The following is an 18,616-nucleotide window of genomic DNA, read 5'->3' as shown; positions in this document are numbered from 1 at the left end:
CATTGATTTGTGCTGTCTGAAATGAACATGATTTATCAGGAAGTGGGCACTGTTTTAACAGTTTGCACATGTTTTTTCAGTTTTTCATTTTGAGTCAGATTGACTCATGGTAGACATGATCAGATCAGATATTAATGTTAAGGGTGAACTCCATCATCTAGTCTGTGGCTCATTTTAGAGCTCTGTGGCCTCTGTTTAGCCCCCACCACCTTCCCTCCTGGTTTCTCTCACTGGGGAGCTCCATTAGTGAGACGCACTAAACTTCCACCTCCAACCCCCACACTCCCTCACTGACCCTCCTGTCAGCCTCACTCTGCTGTCTTTCTTTTTTATATGTATCTGAGTGCTTTTTTAACTGTTGGACATTTGATGGGGTCATACTGTTGCAACTGCTTCAGAAAGTAATTGTCTGTGCCTGTTTAACCTTTGAGTAAATAAAATGGAAGTTAAGCAAGGGGGGGAAAGTAGAAATAATCACAATCAGGCACAATGAGCAGAAGGTTTTTCACTCAATAAAATTAGAGCTTTTGACTGCTTTTAAAATTGCTTTAAAACGTTACAAAATGCTGTTGTTTTATACAAAACCTATATGGTAATTGCCTGAAAAATGCCTGAAAGCTTTCTTGTAAATTGTTTTAAACATTGTAAGGAGCTTGTAGTCAAAATAGTTTTTTTTAACGGTGTTGAAAGCTATGTTAGTCATTTCAATAATTTCCGGAACTGACCTAGAACGCCCCCTTCCCGTTTTAAAATCCCTCCCCCTGAAGATCAATCCTGATTTCACCTACACAAATTCATAAAATGACTGACAGACAGAGAGCTCAAAAGTCTTCTGATTGACTAAACAATAGCATCCCACAACCAAATTCATTCTTTCTATTAACAGACATTATATCTCTCCTATTTCAGTGAAATCTGTCAGGTAGTACAGACATTTTCTGAACGCTGTTCCATAAATAATTGCTTGCAGCAATTATATGTTGAGCCAGGTTAGAAGGGATATAATGACACATCTGTGAGAGAGTTCAGCTTTTACATTGAAGCATTCATCTGATATCCTCGTAGAGTCACTGATCACCACTGGAAGGTGGTTTAAAAAATCTGCTTCTTTGTTTGATTTCAATGAAGTGACAAATGGTAGATAATAGCTTGGAGTTATAATTCCAGAATGACGTGAGTGACTGATAGCTGTTAAGGAGAAAGGGAAGACCTGTGTATATAGAAGTGTTTGCTGGTTGGTTGACAAATACAGTAGCAATATCCCGAGACAGAGAGAGCAAGCTGGATTTTCAATTCAATTTTACTGGTTTTGTCGATAGACTGCTAATTTGTTGCTTTTGATAGCATTTTATGAACAATTTACCAACACTACTCCAACTATATGTAGGTATGACTTGTCACAAACTGTCATATTATAAGCAAATCTTATGCTTGATTATGGTTTATATATATATGTGTGTGTGTGTGTGTGTGTGTGTGTGTGTGTGTCTGTGTGTGTGTGTGTGTGTGTGTGTGTGTGTGTGTGTGTGTGTGTGTGTGTGTGTGTGTGTGTGTGTGTGTGTGTGTGTGTGTGTGTGTGTGTGTGTGTGTGTGTGTGTCTGTGTGTGTGTAAATGCATTCTTTTAGTAAAATAAACCTTATCAGTGAGCCTTGTGTTTAAATATGGCTGCTAGCAAATAGTAATTATTTGAGTTTATGCAGCTGATAGATTTCATCTTGTAGAGCAGACAGTGACGTAATATATTGTTGGCTGTATCTTGAACCCACTCTGAGATGCAAAGTGGAGATAAATGAAATTTGATCCAGAGTCCTGATGCAGTATCAGTGTGTTTTTGAATGATTTTCCTATATATATATAACCATTAAAAAATTCTAAGCATAATAACCAGTGCTTTGATGCTGTACTTTGTGTGATTGTTCATTTTACTCTTTAGAAGAGCTTTATGAGTTGCCCCAGATTATGTCTTCACAGATAAGACAAATTTTTGTCCACTTTCTCGATAGGATCTCTGTCGCCAGCGCATGGCGGTGCAGACATCAGAGCGTGGAGAGCGATCAGAAGTGTTCCACCCATCACACACGTCACGCATTAACAGCGTGTCCTCACAGTTCAGTGACGGACCGATGCAGAGTCCCTCCGCCCGCAGCAGCACATCCTCCTGGAGTGAAGAGCCCACCCAAACCAACATGGACATCTCCACTGGACACATGATACTGGTAAACAGTTTAAGATATGCACGTGAAAACAGGACAGTCATTTTAGCAATAGACTATTAAACATAATATCTTATACTCTTCACACTCTTTGTACAGAGCCTGTGTCTTTGCAGTCATAGTCAGGATGAGCATAAATACACTCCAAACATGTGCTTCTCCTTCTGTCTCTTTCCTTTTTTTTCCTTCACCTTTGTCTCACATCAGTCTCATATTTTATACTTGTGGATTTGTTTTGGCTCTGAAAGGAACTGTAGGGCCCCATGGTCTCTGGCTTTTCTGACACAATGGATTGTTTTAATTTCGTCCCAACTTTTGTTTTATTCATCTCAGCACAGCTTCGACAGGAAAGACTGATAGGTGCCTGGTAGCGTTGTGTTCATTACCGAGCAGAGAATCTATCATACATCCAACAGTGGAGCAAAAGACAGCCACTGAGTTGATTGATTTAGCGTATTGTGTTTTGCTGTAATGGATGGCCCTTATTGAGATGAAGGGGTTTTTTTCAACAGCTAATAAAACTATGTGCGTTGTTTGGCAGAGATGCATTTGCTAAAGTGTACACCTACAAAGCTATTGTTCAAACATTCAGAAGTTTGAAAAGTGCTGTGGTAATTATTTAATTGATTATTTAGCTGGTTTGAAGCAATTTGGACCATGTCGTCTTCACAGACACTCAGCAAGGACAGTAAAATGCGTGGCAGTTTACTTTCATAGACTTTAAGATAATTATAGGTTTACAAACTATTTATGCACAGTCACACTGCCAATATTATGGTGTATAAATGCACATTGCACTCTGAACAGTGAAAAAATGCTTAAAAATGCAGTGATCGACTGATATATTGCAGATATTTAGTATTTTTTTAAATTATCGCCGTCAGCCAATACATTTTTCTTTTTGGCATTTAAGTGAAATGTGTCTTTTTTTTTTAAAGCACAATGACTTTTAATTTGACAGTGCAGAGAACACCCACGCCTGAGGACAGACATGTGGGAACTCCCATCCTGAGTCTTCGTTAGTTTCATTAGTAATACATTATTAGACAGAAATGTAAAACAAAGAAAGTAAATAGAATATGAAAAAATGCATTTATTTAATTTAAACAAGTCTTTAAATAGCTAATAAAAATTGTATATTTAGTGATTACTTCCTTTTTAGTGATGTTGTGAAATATTTCATTTTTTATAAAAAAAAAAACAGAATCAAGAAGTTCCTATTTAAAGTTAAAATCAGTTTATTTTACGTACAGGTTCAAGGTTCAAATTATTTTTTCAGATTAATTTATTTTCAAATGTATTTTTAAATTAATAAATATTATTTAAAATAAATACATATTTAACTGCCAGGTGTTATTTACTATCTTTATTTAATTAAATAGTATGATTCTATATCAGCTTTATATCGACCACCAGCCACCCTGCTCTCTAAGATATCGTCATCATCCATGAAAAAAATATCCATATTGGTCGATGTGCTACAGAAAATCTCAAAATCACACTCTGACTGCAATACCAGCTAGTGCAATGTATCAGAGGTTACTGCTTGTACACTATCCATCTCTCAATGGGTGCAATCAAAGACAGGTTATGAAATAATAACTATTCTGATAGCGTAATCTCTCAGTATGTCAGGTTGCTATAAGGCATCTTTTTCATCCCTCCTCAGGTAAGACCAAAACAAGAGAATGCATTCTCCACTGCCCAGCTTCATATGGCGCTGCTCAGCATTATAATGGCCCCCTGTTCTGCCATCATATTTTGACTTTCACTGCTTTGTTTTTGTTTTGTTTTTTTATGTATGCTGTGTATTTGGTTTCCATCTAGCATGCTGTACAATAAGGTCTATTCGATCTGTAAAACTGCTTTTTGTCTTACACGGTCTTTACATAGTTTTCATCACGTGAAAAGACATTAATACATTTAAATACATTATTACAGATATTGTTTCTGTACATAAAATGGGTACATGTTTTTGTATGCATACAATGTGAGGCTCAAATCATATATTATGACACATCATTGGTTTAAGAGTCTGAGATTTAGCCCAGATATCTGACCTTTTTATTATATAAAAATTATAGCTGCAGCAGGATCATGAAGAACTAATTCAGAACCTTGGACAGCGCCACCGTTCACTGCTGTTGCTCCACTTCACTGTATGTTTATTGTTCATATGTGAAACATGCACATAGTGAAAGATAATGGGGGAGAGATACACAGGTTTTGTCTGTTTTTTTGGGAGGAAGAGCAAGACATATTTGGTGTGTGTGTGTGTGTGTGTGTGTGTGTGTGTGTGTGTGTGTGTGTGTGTGTGTGTGTGTGTGTGTGTGTGTGTGTGTGTGTGTGTGTGTGTGTGTGTGTGTGTGTGTGTGTGTGTGTGTGTGTGTGTGTGTGTGTGTGTGTGTGTGTGTGTGTGTGTGTGTGTGTGTGAGAAAGCTAGTAATAAACTGCAGTGTTTATTTATTGACATTCCTTAAAGAAGAGATGGACTGTTTTTCTGTGTGAAAGGAAAGAAAATGGTTTGCTGTCTGTCAGGGAGAAGTACCTCAGTGACTAAATGGTTGGCTAGTTGCCAAATCCCTCTGTCTCTGATTAAATCATGCATCATCTTGCTAATAGAGGTGGTATTAGAGAAGGCAAATAGAGAGAGTTACTGTTACATATGGTCACAGAAACACACACACATAGGGCAGATGCTCCATCAACCATCTGTAACTTAAGAAAAACTAAGGGGAAAAAATGAAAACCTTTTGTCTAGAAGGTCAGATATACAGTATGTTCAAGAAGAGCAAATTGTCCTCATAACAGCCATATGTGACCACAAACAGTTGGCGTTCATCCGCTCATGGCACTCAGGAACTGGAGAAGTAAACTGATTGCTGGGTAATTTGTTTCTCTTGTGATATGTTGCTTGAAGGATGAGAACATTTTGAGTGCAGTTGCCTCTCATGGTTTATGCTGGTAATATGGCAGTGGTTTTATGGAAATGTGCTTTGCTTTTAGATGCCAATAGAGATCATGACTTAAAAATGTTTATTGTGTGGGGAATTATTTATTTTATTATTTCCATGTATTTACGCTTATGTTCAAAAGTTTGTATTCAGTAAGATTTAAAATTGTTTGAAAGAATACATAAAAGGATGCATTAAAGGCGTCATGAATTGAGAAATACAATTTTCCTTGATCTTTTGACATATAAGAGGTCATTTTACAAAAGAAATATCCTATAAGTTCAAAACTTCCTCGTTAGGCTAGAAACAGCTTTTATTGAAACCAAGCTCAGAAAATTACTCTTTTTGGATTTCGTCACATTATGATGTAATAGTGCAACAAAAGACTGCATCTGCTAAAAAAATCGACATCTGCTTCTACATCATTGCCTCTTTAGCCCCGCCCACCGATTCACGCATGTCATGTAGTAGTAAATGGGTCAATGACGTGACATTTTTTTGTGTCTATATGGTTTAATTAAATTTAAAAGGGTTAACATTTCTAAATAAAATGGCAAATTACTTGCATACATTCTCTTTTTTGAGGACCAAGTCTAACATTTCATTTTGAGAGAATATTTGGGGGATGATTGCAAAAATGTCTATGTGGTGTAACCGTCAAAACTTTGTACCAAATAATTTATCTTGTTTAAAAAGGTGAAATTTTCAATAAAACACCATATCAGCTAGTTTGGCATAATCTTACATTAGGACCATTTAACAGTAAATAAAAGTAAATGGAACACCATTGTTCTGAATATTATAATTAATTTGGGGAATCATGTGAGTCAAGTCAAATTCCTGAAGTGTCAAGGTGGTATAACCACCATTCAAGGAGTCATTTTTTTTATATTGTGTAAGAAGACCATGTGACATGGAAATTATATCACAGAGACGGACCCCTGTCAGAGTGAAACTAACTGCTGCATGCAAATGTTATTAACTCTCTTTAAAATGTGAGATAATTTGACCATTTTAGGGTATGGTCAGGTATTCTTAAGTATATGTCAAATGGTATGACCCCGGGAATACATTAATAATTCATCATTATTATAGAAATGATTATTAACTTTAAAAATTACATTTTAAATATTACCACCAAGGCCACATGATTACATAGTTGTTTATGATAATGCCTGTCAAATTAGATTTTAAACTGAAATGTCAAATGGTGTAATCGGTTACACCTATTGACTCCTATTACAAGCCTTTCTGTTAGGGGCCAATTTAGTCAAATATCACTAGTTTATGATACTGATTAAAAATGTAATATAAACTAACCTACTATTTGGAACTCTTTTCAAGTGTTCAATGTAACCAATGTAACCTCATTGGTTCTTGTGGAATCTCAAATGTGCTACGTAACACAAGAACAAACCTCACTGGTTTTTGCTGAAGCTCAAACGTGCTGTGTAACACGAGAACAAACCTCATTGGTTCTTGCTGAAGCTCAAACGTGCTGCGTAACACGAGAATGAACCTCATTGGTTCTTGCTGAAACTTAAACGTGCTGTATGACGCAAGAATGAACCTCATTGGTTCTTGCTGAAGCTCAAACGTGTTGCGTAACATGAGAATGAACCTCATTAGCTCTTTTCAGTTTAGTTTTTTTCAGCATTGACAAAAATAAAACCACTTCTGCTGAACTTGTTGCTGTCATGCTTGATTTTCAGTCACAATTTCTTCAACAAACAATGGCCTTTGACTCTAGAAGCAACATGGTCAGGTGGTGTAACTGGTTTTTGTCAATTGGCGTAACCAGTATTTTTCATAAAAATATAATTATATACAGGATAGACATGTGCCGGTATTCGGTAATGCGATAAATCGCGGTAATGAATATGCACGATATTGTTATCATGGGCACTTCAAAATACCGTGAAAAATAATAGATCAGAATTTAGATTTACAGAACGTGTATTAGCTTATTTTCCATCAACACTTAAACAAACACTGCGTATATGCTGCGCGAAACACGTGCGCACTCTGATGTAAACAATCCCCACATGAAGCACTGTGTGCATGCGGCGCAGTGCGCGCTCTAGTCTAATGTAATGAATCCTCACATGGAGAAGAAGCATGGCGGAAGGGGGAACGCTGCCGACGATTTATCGTCCTTCTAAAAGCAGGGCTGTCAACTCTACGCATTCAGTTTGAGACTCTTTTTGAATTTACACTTTTCACACGCTCTCGCGCCACACATCCATTTTCTCACGCAGAGAAAAATCACGGAGCAAAGAGGACACTGACACCGACAGACTAGACCATTTTGTTACGAAATTCAGACAATAAATACCGTTTTGGCGCTTGTAAATGTGACGTGACCGATCGCTGTAGCGCCTCAGCTCAAGTAAACCGATCATCTGTTACTTTTTATTTAAAGATACAGTACAACTTACCGAAAGGTATTTATTTATGCCTCATAAATAATATCGATCAATCAGTGTTTTTCAACCACGGAAAAAGCAATAAAACTGCAGGTGAACAATTATGTCACAGAACGTTACATTTACCTCAGGAAAGCCATTTAATAACCAGCACGTTAGTTGACTAGAAAAAAAATAGCTATAGAGAGGAGTATTTTGCTAAAAATGTGCACTATATTACATTTGTATTATATTTTTACTTGTGTCATAATTGTTATTATAATGAAAACCAAATTATATTTAACTTAATTTGTTAATTTTTAACCTTTAATAATACCAGCTGACAGGGCTCTCTGTATGTTTACAGCATTATGTGATACTGTATGTATTTTTTCTTGAGAAAAATGAACATGTAGGCTATCTACTGTAGCCTACCTAATATTTATCCAAAGAGTCAATATTGAATCAAGATTGAAATCAAATCCCAAGAATTGAATTGAAATCGTGAAAATTGTGTTTAGTTACCCAATGTTTTGACAATCACAATTACACCTATTGTGATGCAAGTTGTTTTTTTTCTACATCCCCCCCAATCCATCTGTTTCTCTTAAATTTTTTTAAATATCGTGATAATACCGTATACCGTGATAAAAGCTCAATCAATTAATCGCAGCATGAAAATTTGATACCGGCACATGCCTAATACAGGAAAATGAATGTAGAATAAAATGTAATAATCTAGTTTAGTGTAATAACATGGTTTTTAACAATTTTTCATAATTTGTCAAAGATTTAGAAAACAGAGGTGTTTTCAGCATACAGTGGAGAGAACAAGTGTTTGATACACTGCCGATTTTGCAGGTTCTCCTTCTTACAAAGCATGTAGAGGTCTGTCATTTTTATCACAGGTACACTTCAACTGTGAGAGACGGAATCTAAAACAAAAATCCAGAAAATCACATTGTATGATTTTTAAATAATTAATTTGCATTGTATTGCATGACATAAGTATTTGATCACCTACCAACCAGTAAGAATTCCAGCTCTCACAGACCTGTTAGTTTTTCTTTAAGAAGCCCTCCTGTTCTCCACTCATTACCTGTATTAACTGCACCTGTTTGAACTCGTTACCTGTATAAAAGACACCTGTCCACACACTCAATCAAACATACTCCAACCTCTCCACAATAGCCAAGACCAGAGAGCTGTGTAAGGACATCAGGGATAAAATTGTTGACCGGCTCAAGGCTGGGATGGGCTACAGGACAATAGGCAAGCAGCTTGGTGAGAAGGCAACAACTGTTGGCGCAATTATTAGAAAATGAAAGAAGTTCAAGATGACGGTCAATCTCCCTCGGTCTGGGGTACCATGCAAGATCTCACCTCGTGGGGCATCAATGATCATGAGGAAGGTGAGGGATCAGCCCAGAACTACACGGCAGGACCTGGTCAATGACCTGAAGAAAGCTGGGACCACAGTCTCAAAGAAACCATTAGTAACACACTACGCCATCATGGATTAAAATCCTGCAGCGTACGCAAGGTCCCCCTGCTCAAGCCAGCGCATGTCCAGGCCCGTCTGAAGTTTGCCAATGACCATCTGGATGATCTAGAGGAGGAATGGGAGAAGGTCATGTGGTCTGATGAGACAAAAATAGAGCTTTTTGGTCTAAACTCCACTCGCCGTGTTTGGAGGAAGAAGAAGGATGAGTACAACCCCATGAACACCATCCCAACCGTGAAGCATGGAGGTGGAAACATCATTCTTTGGGGATACTTATTTGTCACTGATCCAAATACGAGACAGAGGCAGACACAGGATTACTTCACCAACAAAACGATAGTGATGCCTCTGAGGATTACAAGATGTTTTGAAGTTCCAAGTTGCCATTTACATTGCCTTCCTTGTGATCCTAACATTAAGAAAGTGTGGATGAACTTTATTTTAGCAAAGTTCCAGTCAGATCACATCAGTAAGACACTGTTTGTTGTCAAACACAGTTCGACACCGGCTTTTCAGAGAGACTGAAAATAAAAGATGATGCAGTGCCGACTACTTTGGATCTTACAGTAATGTCACAACACACAAGCGTGAGTGTTTTTACCATGTGTCACTATTGCTTTGTCTGATACAGATCGCTTGATATGTACTGAGTATTTATACTGTAGTGCCGCAGTCAAACCAAATACTTGTGATTTGCTGTTCTTTCCTTTGCTTATGGAGTTAATGCGTTGGATTATCGGATACAGAAGAAAGCACATCGAAAACAACAGGTTATTATCGTAAACCCGGTTCTCTGAAACATAGAGTGGCGAGATCCACCTATGGGAAGGGCATCCGTACCTGACCTCTGCAGAGCATCGAATTGCACCAAGTCTGGCTAGACAGACAGAAGCGTGCAGCCAATGCCAGGTAAGGTCCCTCCCTCTTACATAGGGCATATAACGCCTGCAAGTGCTGCTATTCTCCAGTAAGTATATTCGCTTCTCGTGCGTCAAGCGGGGCAAAGCTGGTGGATCTCTCCACTCGATGTTTCAGAGAACCGGGGTTACGATAGTAACTTATTGTTCTCTTTAATCATCTCGTGTTCGAGATCCACCTATGGGAGAGACATGGACAGCTCCCCGATTGCCCAATACACTTACAGTGAGGTTCTGTAAGCCAGAGAAGGACGGTCACCCCAGGGAGGCGGTGCCTGACACGTCCCATAATCATGAACCTGCAATCCTAACGCACACACATACCTGCTGTGCACATGCAGGACATGAAACATGTATGTGGCACACACACACAATAACAGCCCCAGCAACACATATATGTGTATATATACACCCAGGAAGGAATGTATATGCATGCTTGGTGACAGGAATGTGCATTGCCTGCCGGCCCATTCACCCCCTATTCTTCACTTCCAATAGGGTTGCAGGGAGGGGCTAAGAAGACCCTACCCCTAAAACAGAATGTGCTATCGAGATTCTGGTGACATCCAGCCGGCAATAACGTACAAAGGTATGAGGAGAAGCCCAAATGGCAGCGGAACAGATGTCCTGCAGTGACACTCACCTAAACAAAGCCCAAGAGGCGGCTAAGCCCCTCGTGGAATAAGCTCTGATGTCCCCTGTGGGCTGCACTCCCTTAGATTCATATGCCAAAGCTATAGCATCCACAAGCCAATGTGAGAGGCATTGCTTAGAAATGGGACTCCCTCTCTGAGGGGGTGCCCATGAAACAAAGAGCTGGTCGCTCTTCCGGAAAGCACTGATCCTGGTCATATATGTCTGTAAGGCACGGACAGGACATAGAGCATTCAGCCTCTGATCCTCCGTGGAGGAAAAAGGTGGAGGGTGAAAAGCGGACAACTCTAACACCTCCGATGTAAACGCAGGGAAGCATTTTGGCATGAAGGCCGTATTAGGCTTAAGGGAAACCTCATCTCCACTAAGAGAGAATTTAGTGCACGAGGAATGAAACGAGAGTGCATGTAACTCACTGACACGTTTAGCTGACGCCAAGGCCAAGAGCAATGCCGTCTTGAAAGACAGCAGCTTTAGGGAAATACTTCCCAGAGGCTCAAAAGGATATTGAGACAGAGCCTCCAGCACCATGGAGAGGTCCCACTCAGGAACAGTTCTCCTGACAACTGGCAAAGAGCGACAGGCACCCTTCATAAATCTGCAGATTAGATGATGCTGCCTGACTGTAACCTACATGACAGGCAGAAATCGCAGCCAGGTAGACCTTAATTGTTGAAAAAGACCTCCCTTTTTCCATGAGGTCTTGAAGGAAACACAAAACATCAGGAACTGAACACTGATATGATGTGAGACCACGCCCATCACACCACCCTTCAAACACTTGCCACTAACAACCATATAAGGACCGTGTAGAAACGGCCCTGGCATTCTGTATAGTAGCAATCACACGCGGCGAAAGCCCCAGTGCGCTTAGGTTTGTCCTCTCACAGGCCAGGCCCAGAGAGCCACCCTGTCCGGGTGTGGGTGATAAATCTCCCCGTTCGTTTGGGACAATAGGTCTGTACGGAGGGGGAGGCGCCACGGCTCGGCATATAACAGAGGGATTATCTCCGCCAGCCATGGTGCTTTGGGCCACCTGGGTGCTATCAGAATGAGAGACAGGCCCTGCTCTCTTACCCTGGCCAGTCTGGGAATTATCAGGCACAGGGGAGGAAAAGCATACAGCAGCACTTTGGGCCATGGGTGGGCCAGTGCATCTACCCCGAGGGGCGCGTCTACGTCCTTTAGCGAGAAGAATAGATTGGGTTTCCCCTCGATAGAAGGTCTGCCCCTTTGTTCAGAATGGCTGGAATATGTGTCGTGCGTAATGACAGGAAAACGCGTCTGCTCCACACCAAAAGCTTGTAAGATAGAGAATGGAGTTTTGACGAGCACACACCGCCCTGACGGTTGATGTAAGCCACTGCCGTGGTATTGTTGCAGCGTACGAGCACATGATGTCCCTGCAGGCGAGGCAGAAAATGATTCAGAGCTTTCCATATGGTCATAAGCTCTAAATAATTTATGTGCGCTGAATGTAGTCTGCTCGGCCACAAACCGTTCACCGTTCTGCCCTCCTGGGTGGCACCCCAGCCTGTTAAGGACGCATCTGTCGTCACAACTTTCTGCATCATAACCGTCCCCAGAGGGGTTCCCTGTCCGTAAAAGTCTGCACTCTTCCAGTGGTGCAAGGCTGCCGAGCAGGCGCTGTTACAGAGCGGCAAAGATCGCGTATCGGGCTGAAATGTAGTGACAAAACCCATTTCATGAACGCTCTCATTCTCAGGACTCCCAGCGGCAAAACCTGGATAGATGAAGCCATAAGACCCTGCAGTCTGAGACATGTGCGATATTGTACTTTCGCCCCCTCTCTGAACTGTGACAGACAGTTCATTAGAGAGAGAACACACTCTTGAGAGAGACGCGCTCGCATGGAGACTGAGTTCAACTCCAAGCCCAGGAAAATCACATTTTTACTGGGTGTAAAATTTTTCTTTTTCACATTCACCCTGAACCTGAGAGATGTGATGTGCGCGAGCTCACTGCAGGTGTCCTGCAACATTTTCTCCTTCGATTCGGCTATAATGAGCGAATCGTCTATGTATGTCAAAATCCTCAGACATGACATTCTCATGGATGCTAAGCCCGCCTCACACACAGACAGAAGGTCCGAGGGCTTAGCGAGAGCCCGAACGGCAGAACTGTGAATTCGTAACATGTGCCTTGATAGGCGAAACAAAGAAACTTCCTGTGAGGCGGATAAATGCTTATGTGGAAGAAAGCATCTTCAGATCGACCGATGTGAACCAGTCGTTCCGTTTTATGGAACGAAATTTCCATCAGGGCAAGGAAAGGCCCCACAACAAACCCCTCCCCCACCTCATTGTTCCCCCAACACAAAACACACACAAAACACAAAAACACATTAACAAAAACGAGCGAGCCATGAGTTAACATTCTGAAATTGTGTTTCCTCAGATGTTTGTTCAACACACGGAGGTCCAAGATTGAAGAACATTCCTTCTTTGGGACCAGGAAATAACGAGAATAAAATTCCTGATTCATCAGATTGGGGGGTACCACCTGAATCGCTCCCTTGTTTAGAAGGGAAGATATTTCCTCTTTCAGAATTTTGCACGGCTCTCTCTTCCATGTGTGAAGAGAGAACGCCGTTGAAATGCTGGATTTTATTGCAAACTGCAGTCTGTAGCCCTGCATTATTGTACGCATCACCCACTCGGGAGCCGAAACAGTTTGCCAAGCCAATTCGTGACTCACGAGTGTTCCCACCCAAGCCGGAGTGGCGCTGTGTAGGCCCAGATGGCTTATTTGTGATGCAATGGCGCCACCTTGTCGACAAACAAGGGGCGACATGCAGGCGTTCAAAGAGATTTTCTCTCTCTGCAGGGAGATGATTTCTCTCTGCGGAGAGAGATCCTCTCTCCCTAAAGAATTCACTTGATTAGTTTGTTTTAATGTGTTTTTGTGTTTTGTGTGTGTTTTGTGTTGGTAGAATAATGGGGTGGGGGAGGGGTTTGTTGTGGGCCTTTCCTTGCCCTGATGGAAATTTCGTCCTGTGACAGGGTGGTTAGGCAAACTCTCAGGGGGCACCTGACGTGGGGCCGCCTTCCTAGGAGGGCCTCATCCTCCCTCTTTTTGTTGTCACATCGTTGCTGCATCAATGCGACGGGGCCAAAGAAAGGCCGGCCAGGCTCTACTGGAGTGCCCGCGATGCACCTCTTCTCACTGTCAGGAAGGCCTGACAGGTTAAGCCAGAGCGCGTGCTCTCCCACCACAGAAAGCGCAGTAGAGCGCCCGCAGGCTTGGGCGGCCTGACGAGCGTTACGCAGGACGAGGTCATTAACCGTTAGGATCTCCTTCCACAATGGTAGAAAAGGAGTTCCTGGCTGCCTGGCAATGGACAGCTCGATAATGGGGGGGTCACCCATGCCAAGAGCCGCCATATCCTTCACCTCAAGGCCTGTGAGACCGTGCTTGAGATCATGTGCTTCGCGCATGCTGGAAGGACGGGGAAGAGTTGTTTCCTCGGACTGGGAGAGAGTCCCAGCACTTTTCCGTCGTAAATGTCCCTTTCCTGGTTCGGTGGCGCTCTGTGGAGCCGGCCACTCAATGTTGAGGCGAACGGCCGCTCGCTCACACACTTCCAGGAGGATGGGCTGAGGCAAGGCCGTGGGGGCGTAGGCCTGGGGAACGCCAGAAGGTGGGATGGCCTCCTCGTCCTCTGAGACCCCAAGAACGGCCGCGTCATCCTCGTCGCCGGAACCGGCCGGTTTGTCGACGAGAGGGAGGTTGCCCGTGAAGATGTCCTCTTCAGGGAACGCAGGATTGGGCTGGTCAGCCCAATTAAGTGAAGTAGCGCCCCGGGAGGCCCCCAGTAGCGCATCGTCATCACCGTGTCCCCCATCTGAGTCAGAAAGGCCGAGCTCGGCGCACTGGGTCGCTGCAACTTTAAGACGGGGTCGCAAAAGCTTCTTGGGCAGCGTAAGTCACTGACTGCAATTCACCGGGTTCTCCAAGGCTTCTTGAGCGTGTTTGAGGCCCAAGCAGACCACGCAGAAAGAGTGAAGGTCCTTAGCGGCGATCAGCGCGAATGTCAACTGGAGAATAGCAGTGCTTGCAGGCTTCTTATTGCCATGGTAAGGGGGATGGACCTTACCTGGCATTGGCTGCGCTCTTCTGTCTGTCTAGCCAGACTTGGTGCAATTGGATGCTTCTGCAGAGGTCAGGTACAGATGCCCTTCCCATAGGTGGATCTCGAACACAAGATGATGAAAGAGAACACTGCTTTTGTTTTTGTTTTTATCTGCGAAATCTGCTGTAATCCTGAATAAAAGCTTCAGTGAGCGACATCTGTTTTTTCATCAGTAAGACAGTAAGACACCACGTTTCATTTTATTTAAAACACGACTCTGCAAATTACAATTAATACGTTTTTTACTTTATCAAAAAAGATGAATGATGAATAGCTTATAAGAACGACAAACTATGGTTCATAATTCCGTTTACACAAAACTGTAGGTCATCCTTCGTCAGTTATTACTGTGGGAACTCCATTTACTTAAAATGTATTTGCCACAAACAACCAGGACTTAGAAGGCATATGTAATATGCATAAATATTTCACATTGTTTGGCAAGAAGTTTTCAAAACATTTCCACATGTGTAACGGAAGGTATGTTGAACATTTTTATTATATGTGAAATAAATGCTGTTTTTGATATTTTATTAATCAAAGAATTCTATCACAAAAATATTGAGGTACAACTGTTTTCAACATTAATAATAATAAGAAATGTTTCTTGAGCACAAAAGCATATTAGAATGATTTCTGAAAGATCATGTGACTGGAGTAATAGATGGAGAAAATTCAGCTTTGCCATCAAAGGAATAAATTAGACTTTAAAATATATGAAAATAGAAAACAGTTATTTTAAATTGTAATAATATACCGTTATTTAATAAATATATACAGTTATTGATCATAATATTACATGTTTTTACTGTATTTTTGATCAAATAAATGCAGCCTAGGCAAGCATAAGAGACTTCTCACAAAAAATTTTTTATGTTATGGACAATCATATTTAAAATGATAATTCTTTAAATACTTAAATGATGATACTTTAAAATGATAACAATAGTATTTATGTCCTTTGACTAAAAGGAAAGTGTTCTGACACCCAGACTTTCTTGGGCACATGGACACATTTTCTCCTCTTTGAGTTAATCTTATTACAGTGGCATTTAATCAAAGTCTTTTCTCCTTCACTAAATCATGAATTCCATATGAACCATAATGTCTTCTATTAAGCGACTTGTCACATGGTTCATCATCTCTTAAAACAAGGTCTCCCTCACACACACACACACACACACACACACACACACACACACACACACACACACACAAGCCCAGTGTTCAGAGGAGTGCAATATGCTATTCAAACAAGAAATAAAATCTATGAGAATGTTTATATAGCCATGATATTGGTCTACATAAAGACATTGAAGTTCTATGAAGTACATTTAAAAATATATTTTAAATGCCACTTTTGGAATGAAGAAAAATTTCCGTTTGTGTCGGAGCCCTGTGAAATTATGGATTGCTGTCAGTGTACGGGGCCAAGAGGATTCTTGACATTAGGTTATGAGTGTGTAATTTGTTTTCTCACAATAAACTCATAAACACACATTCACATGCCCACTTGCACAAGGTAAACCCCTTCTTGTTGGTTAACAATGGGAGGCCAGAAATAAGCAGCCAAAAAACAAGACACCAACCGCCAAACAACACTTACGCTCTTATACTCTGGCCAGCACACAGTCCTCTGAGCTCTCTGTCTCTGTCTGTCTGTCTCTCTCTCTCTCTCTCTCTCTCTCTCTCTCTCTCTCTCTCTCTCTCTCTCTCTCTCGCTCTCTCTCTCTCTCTCTCCACTCCCCTTTGTCTCAGTTGAATTCAATTTGGGCTTCTTGGGAAGGCGGCTTAAGCACAGACAATCTTATCAGCATTTGTGCAAGCAGTGAAAAGGAGTGATTGAAGCAGGCTGAAGAGGCACTGGCGTGCCCAGGCCTTTCAGGAGTCTTAATTGCATGTGTGATTGTCAGGACAAGCCCCCTCCCTGCAACCCCCCTTTCTGTACCTCTCTCTCTCTCTGTGTCTCTCTCTCTCTCTGTCTCTCTCTCTCTCTCTCTCTCTCTCTCTCTCTCTCTCTCTCTCTCTCTCTCTTCTCCTTTGTGGTGCATGTTTAGGATTACTGTCTACGATTCCCGTGCTGAGCGGTTTTGAGCTCTTGCCTGTCTGAAGGTGGATAGGTGAGTGATTGTATTGTTGGGAAGAAAGAAAGCACAGAAAGCGATAGGTTGGCCTTGGAGGTAAAGCTGGATTATAACAGACGAATGAAAACTTGCTACGGAGATTTTTTACTCGCCGGATTTAGGGGAGGGAAGGAGACTTAATTCAAAAATGTTTACACAGGAAGACAAATGGGACATGAAACGCATAAGCACAAGAACTATGGTTCATGTTCTTGTTTGCGTTGTATAAACAACAAATGTAACCCTGAATTGAACCGAAATCCTCAGATGTATACGCGCGTCATGTTTTTATATTGTCTGAGCTGGTATGCTTATTGTTTTTTATTGAGTTATGCATGTTACAGGAAATATTTACCATATCATCATTAGTACCCTGTGAGCAACTTTTATGTCTGACTTTCTCCTGTGTGTCTTGTGCAGTCGTATATGGAGGATCACCTGCAGAAGAAGGATCGTTTGGATAAGGAGTGGGAGGCTCTCTGTAGTTACCAGGCTGAGCCAGCAGCATGTGCAGTGGGTCAGGAGGAACAGAATGTCCAGCGCAACCGCCCACACGGCGTCCTTGTGTGTGAGTGCTTCGCAAATTGTATCAGCCTCGAGTGAATGTATATTTGTTTTCTTGTGCACTGTCACAGGCTATTGCGTTCTGTTTTGATCAATTAAGAAAGTCAATGGCCTCTTTTAATCATACTTTTTTTTTTGCTTATAAAAACAAGTGCATTCTTTACTGAAGAAATAAGCACCTGGTTAAGACAAATGTGTTATATGTTATAAAGATGTTGATTCTCTAGTAGTTACATCACCACCTGTCTGTCTGTCTTCCTGAATACTGTAGATGACCACTCCAGAGTCATCCTGAAGCCGGAGAATAACCAATCCAGATCTGATTACATCAACGCGAGTCCCATTGTAAGTAGCCATTTTAACTATTTTTTTGTATTTATTTTTTTTTTTTTACATATTTTACACATCATCTCCATTATTGGAAGTAAAAACCGTTTTACAGGTAGTTCATGTGACTGAAGCAGAGGCTCTTTTAGCAACACCGTGTCAATTGTGTCAATTGCTTGGACTATGCCAGGTCCATTTCAACTTTCCTTTGAGGGTTACTGTTATATTTTATTTATTTGCTCATAGATATTTTCCTCCTTTCTCCTCCTCGTCTCTCCTCTGTCAATCAACATTGACCATTCTCAGACTGTTAAATATGCTCGTTTATGTATATATAGAGGCACAGGCGCAGAGAGACTGAGAAAACACAAAGAAAATACTCACTACTCAAGTAGGTTCTATTTCTAGAACAAAAATAAACATTTCACTATGACAGACATTATGAGTCAAAAGGAAGTAATCTTGTCTATCAATGTGAGCTTTTTTTGTGTGCATAATATAATACACAGACCACATGAATGCTTTAAAACCAAACACTGTGATTTCATCGCAATAATAATTTAATAATAATTAAGACACACACATTTTTTTTTGGCCCCTTAATCAGTACATACACATAATGTTAATCAGTATAATACGTGTGCAGCAACATCACACTGAGAAAGTCAAACTGAGTCATTTTTACATGCTGTTATTTTTGGACTCCAACTTGTCAAAAGAAGAAACAAAAGGCACAAGCAAGTCAGCCCTCCCTCCCCGAGGGTTTCACACTGCAGTCGGGGTTGGGTGCACTGATCCACT

General features: G+C 41.2%; 1 protein-coding gene across 1 annotated transcript in view; it reads left to right on the top strand.

Annotated features, from left to right (window-relative positions):
* ptprn2 (protein tyrosine phosphatase receptor type N2) overlaps positions 1-18,616 on the top strand; it is a 263,712-nt gene that overhangs the window by 227,595 nt on the left and 17,501 nt on the right. Inside the window, exons 14-16 of the mRNA XM_082162142.1 lie at positions 2,005-2,217; positions 17,345-17,492; positions 17,760-17,833. Of these exons, the coding sequence (XP_082018268.1) occupies positions 2,005-2,217; positions 17,345-17,492; positions 17,760-17,833 (435 nt within the window). The remainder of the gene's footprint in view (positions 1-2,004; positions 2,218-17,344; positions 17,493-17,759; positions 17,834-18,616) is intronic.

The sequence above is a fragment of the Leuciscus leuciscus genome, assembly GCF_965113295.1.
Source record: "Leuciscus leuciscus genome assembly, chromosome: 2".
Lineage (NCBI taxonomy): Eukaryota > Metazoa > Chordata > Actinopteri > Cypriniformes > Leuciscidae > Leuciscus > Leuciscus leuciscus.
The sequence above is the reverse complement of the archived record's forward strand: the minus strand, read 5'-3'. Positions and strand labels throughout refer to the sequence as shown.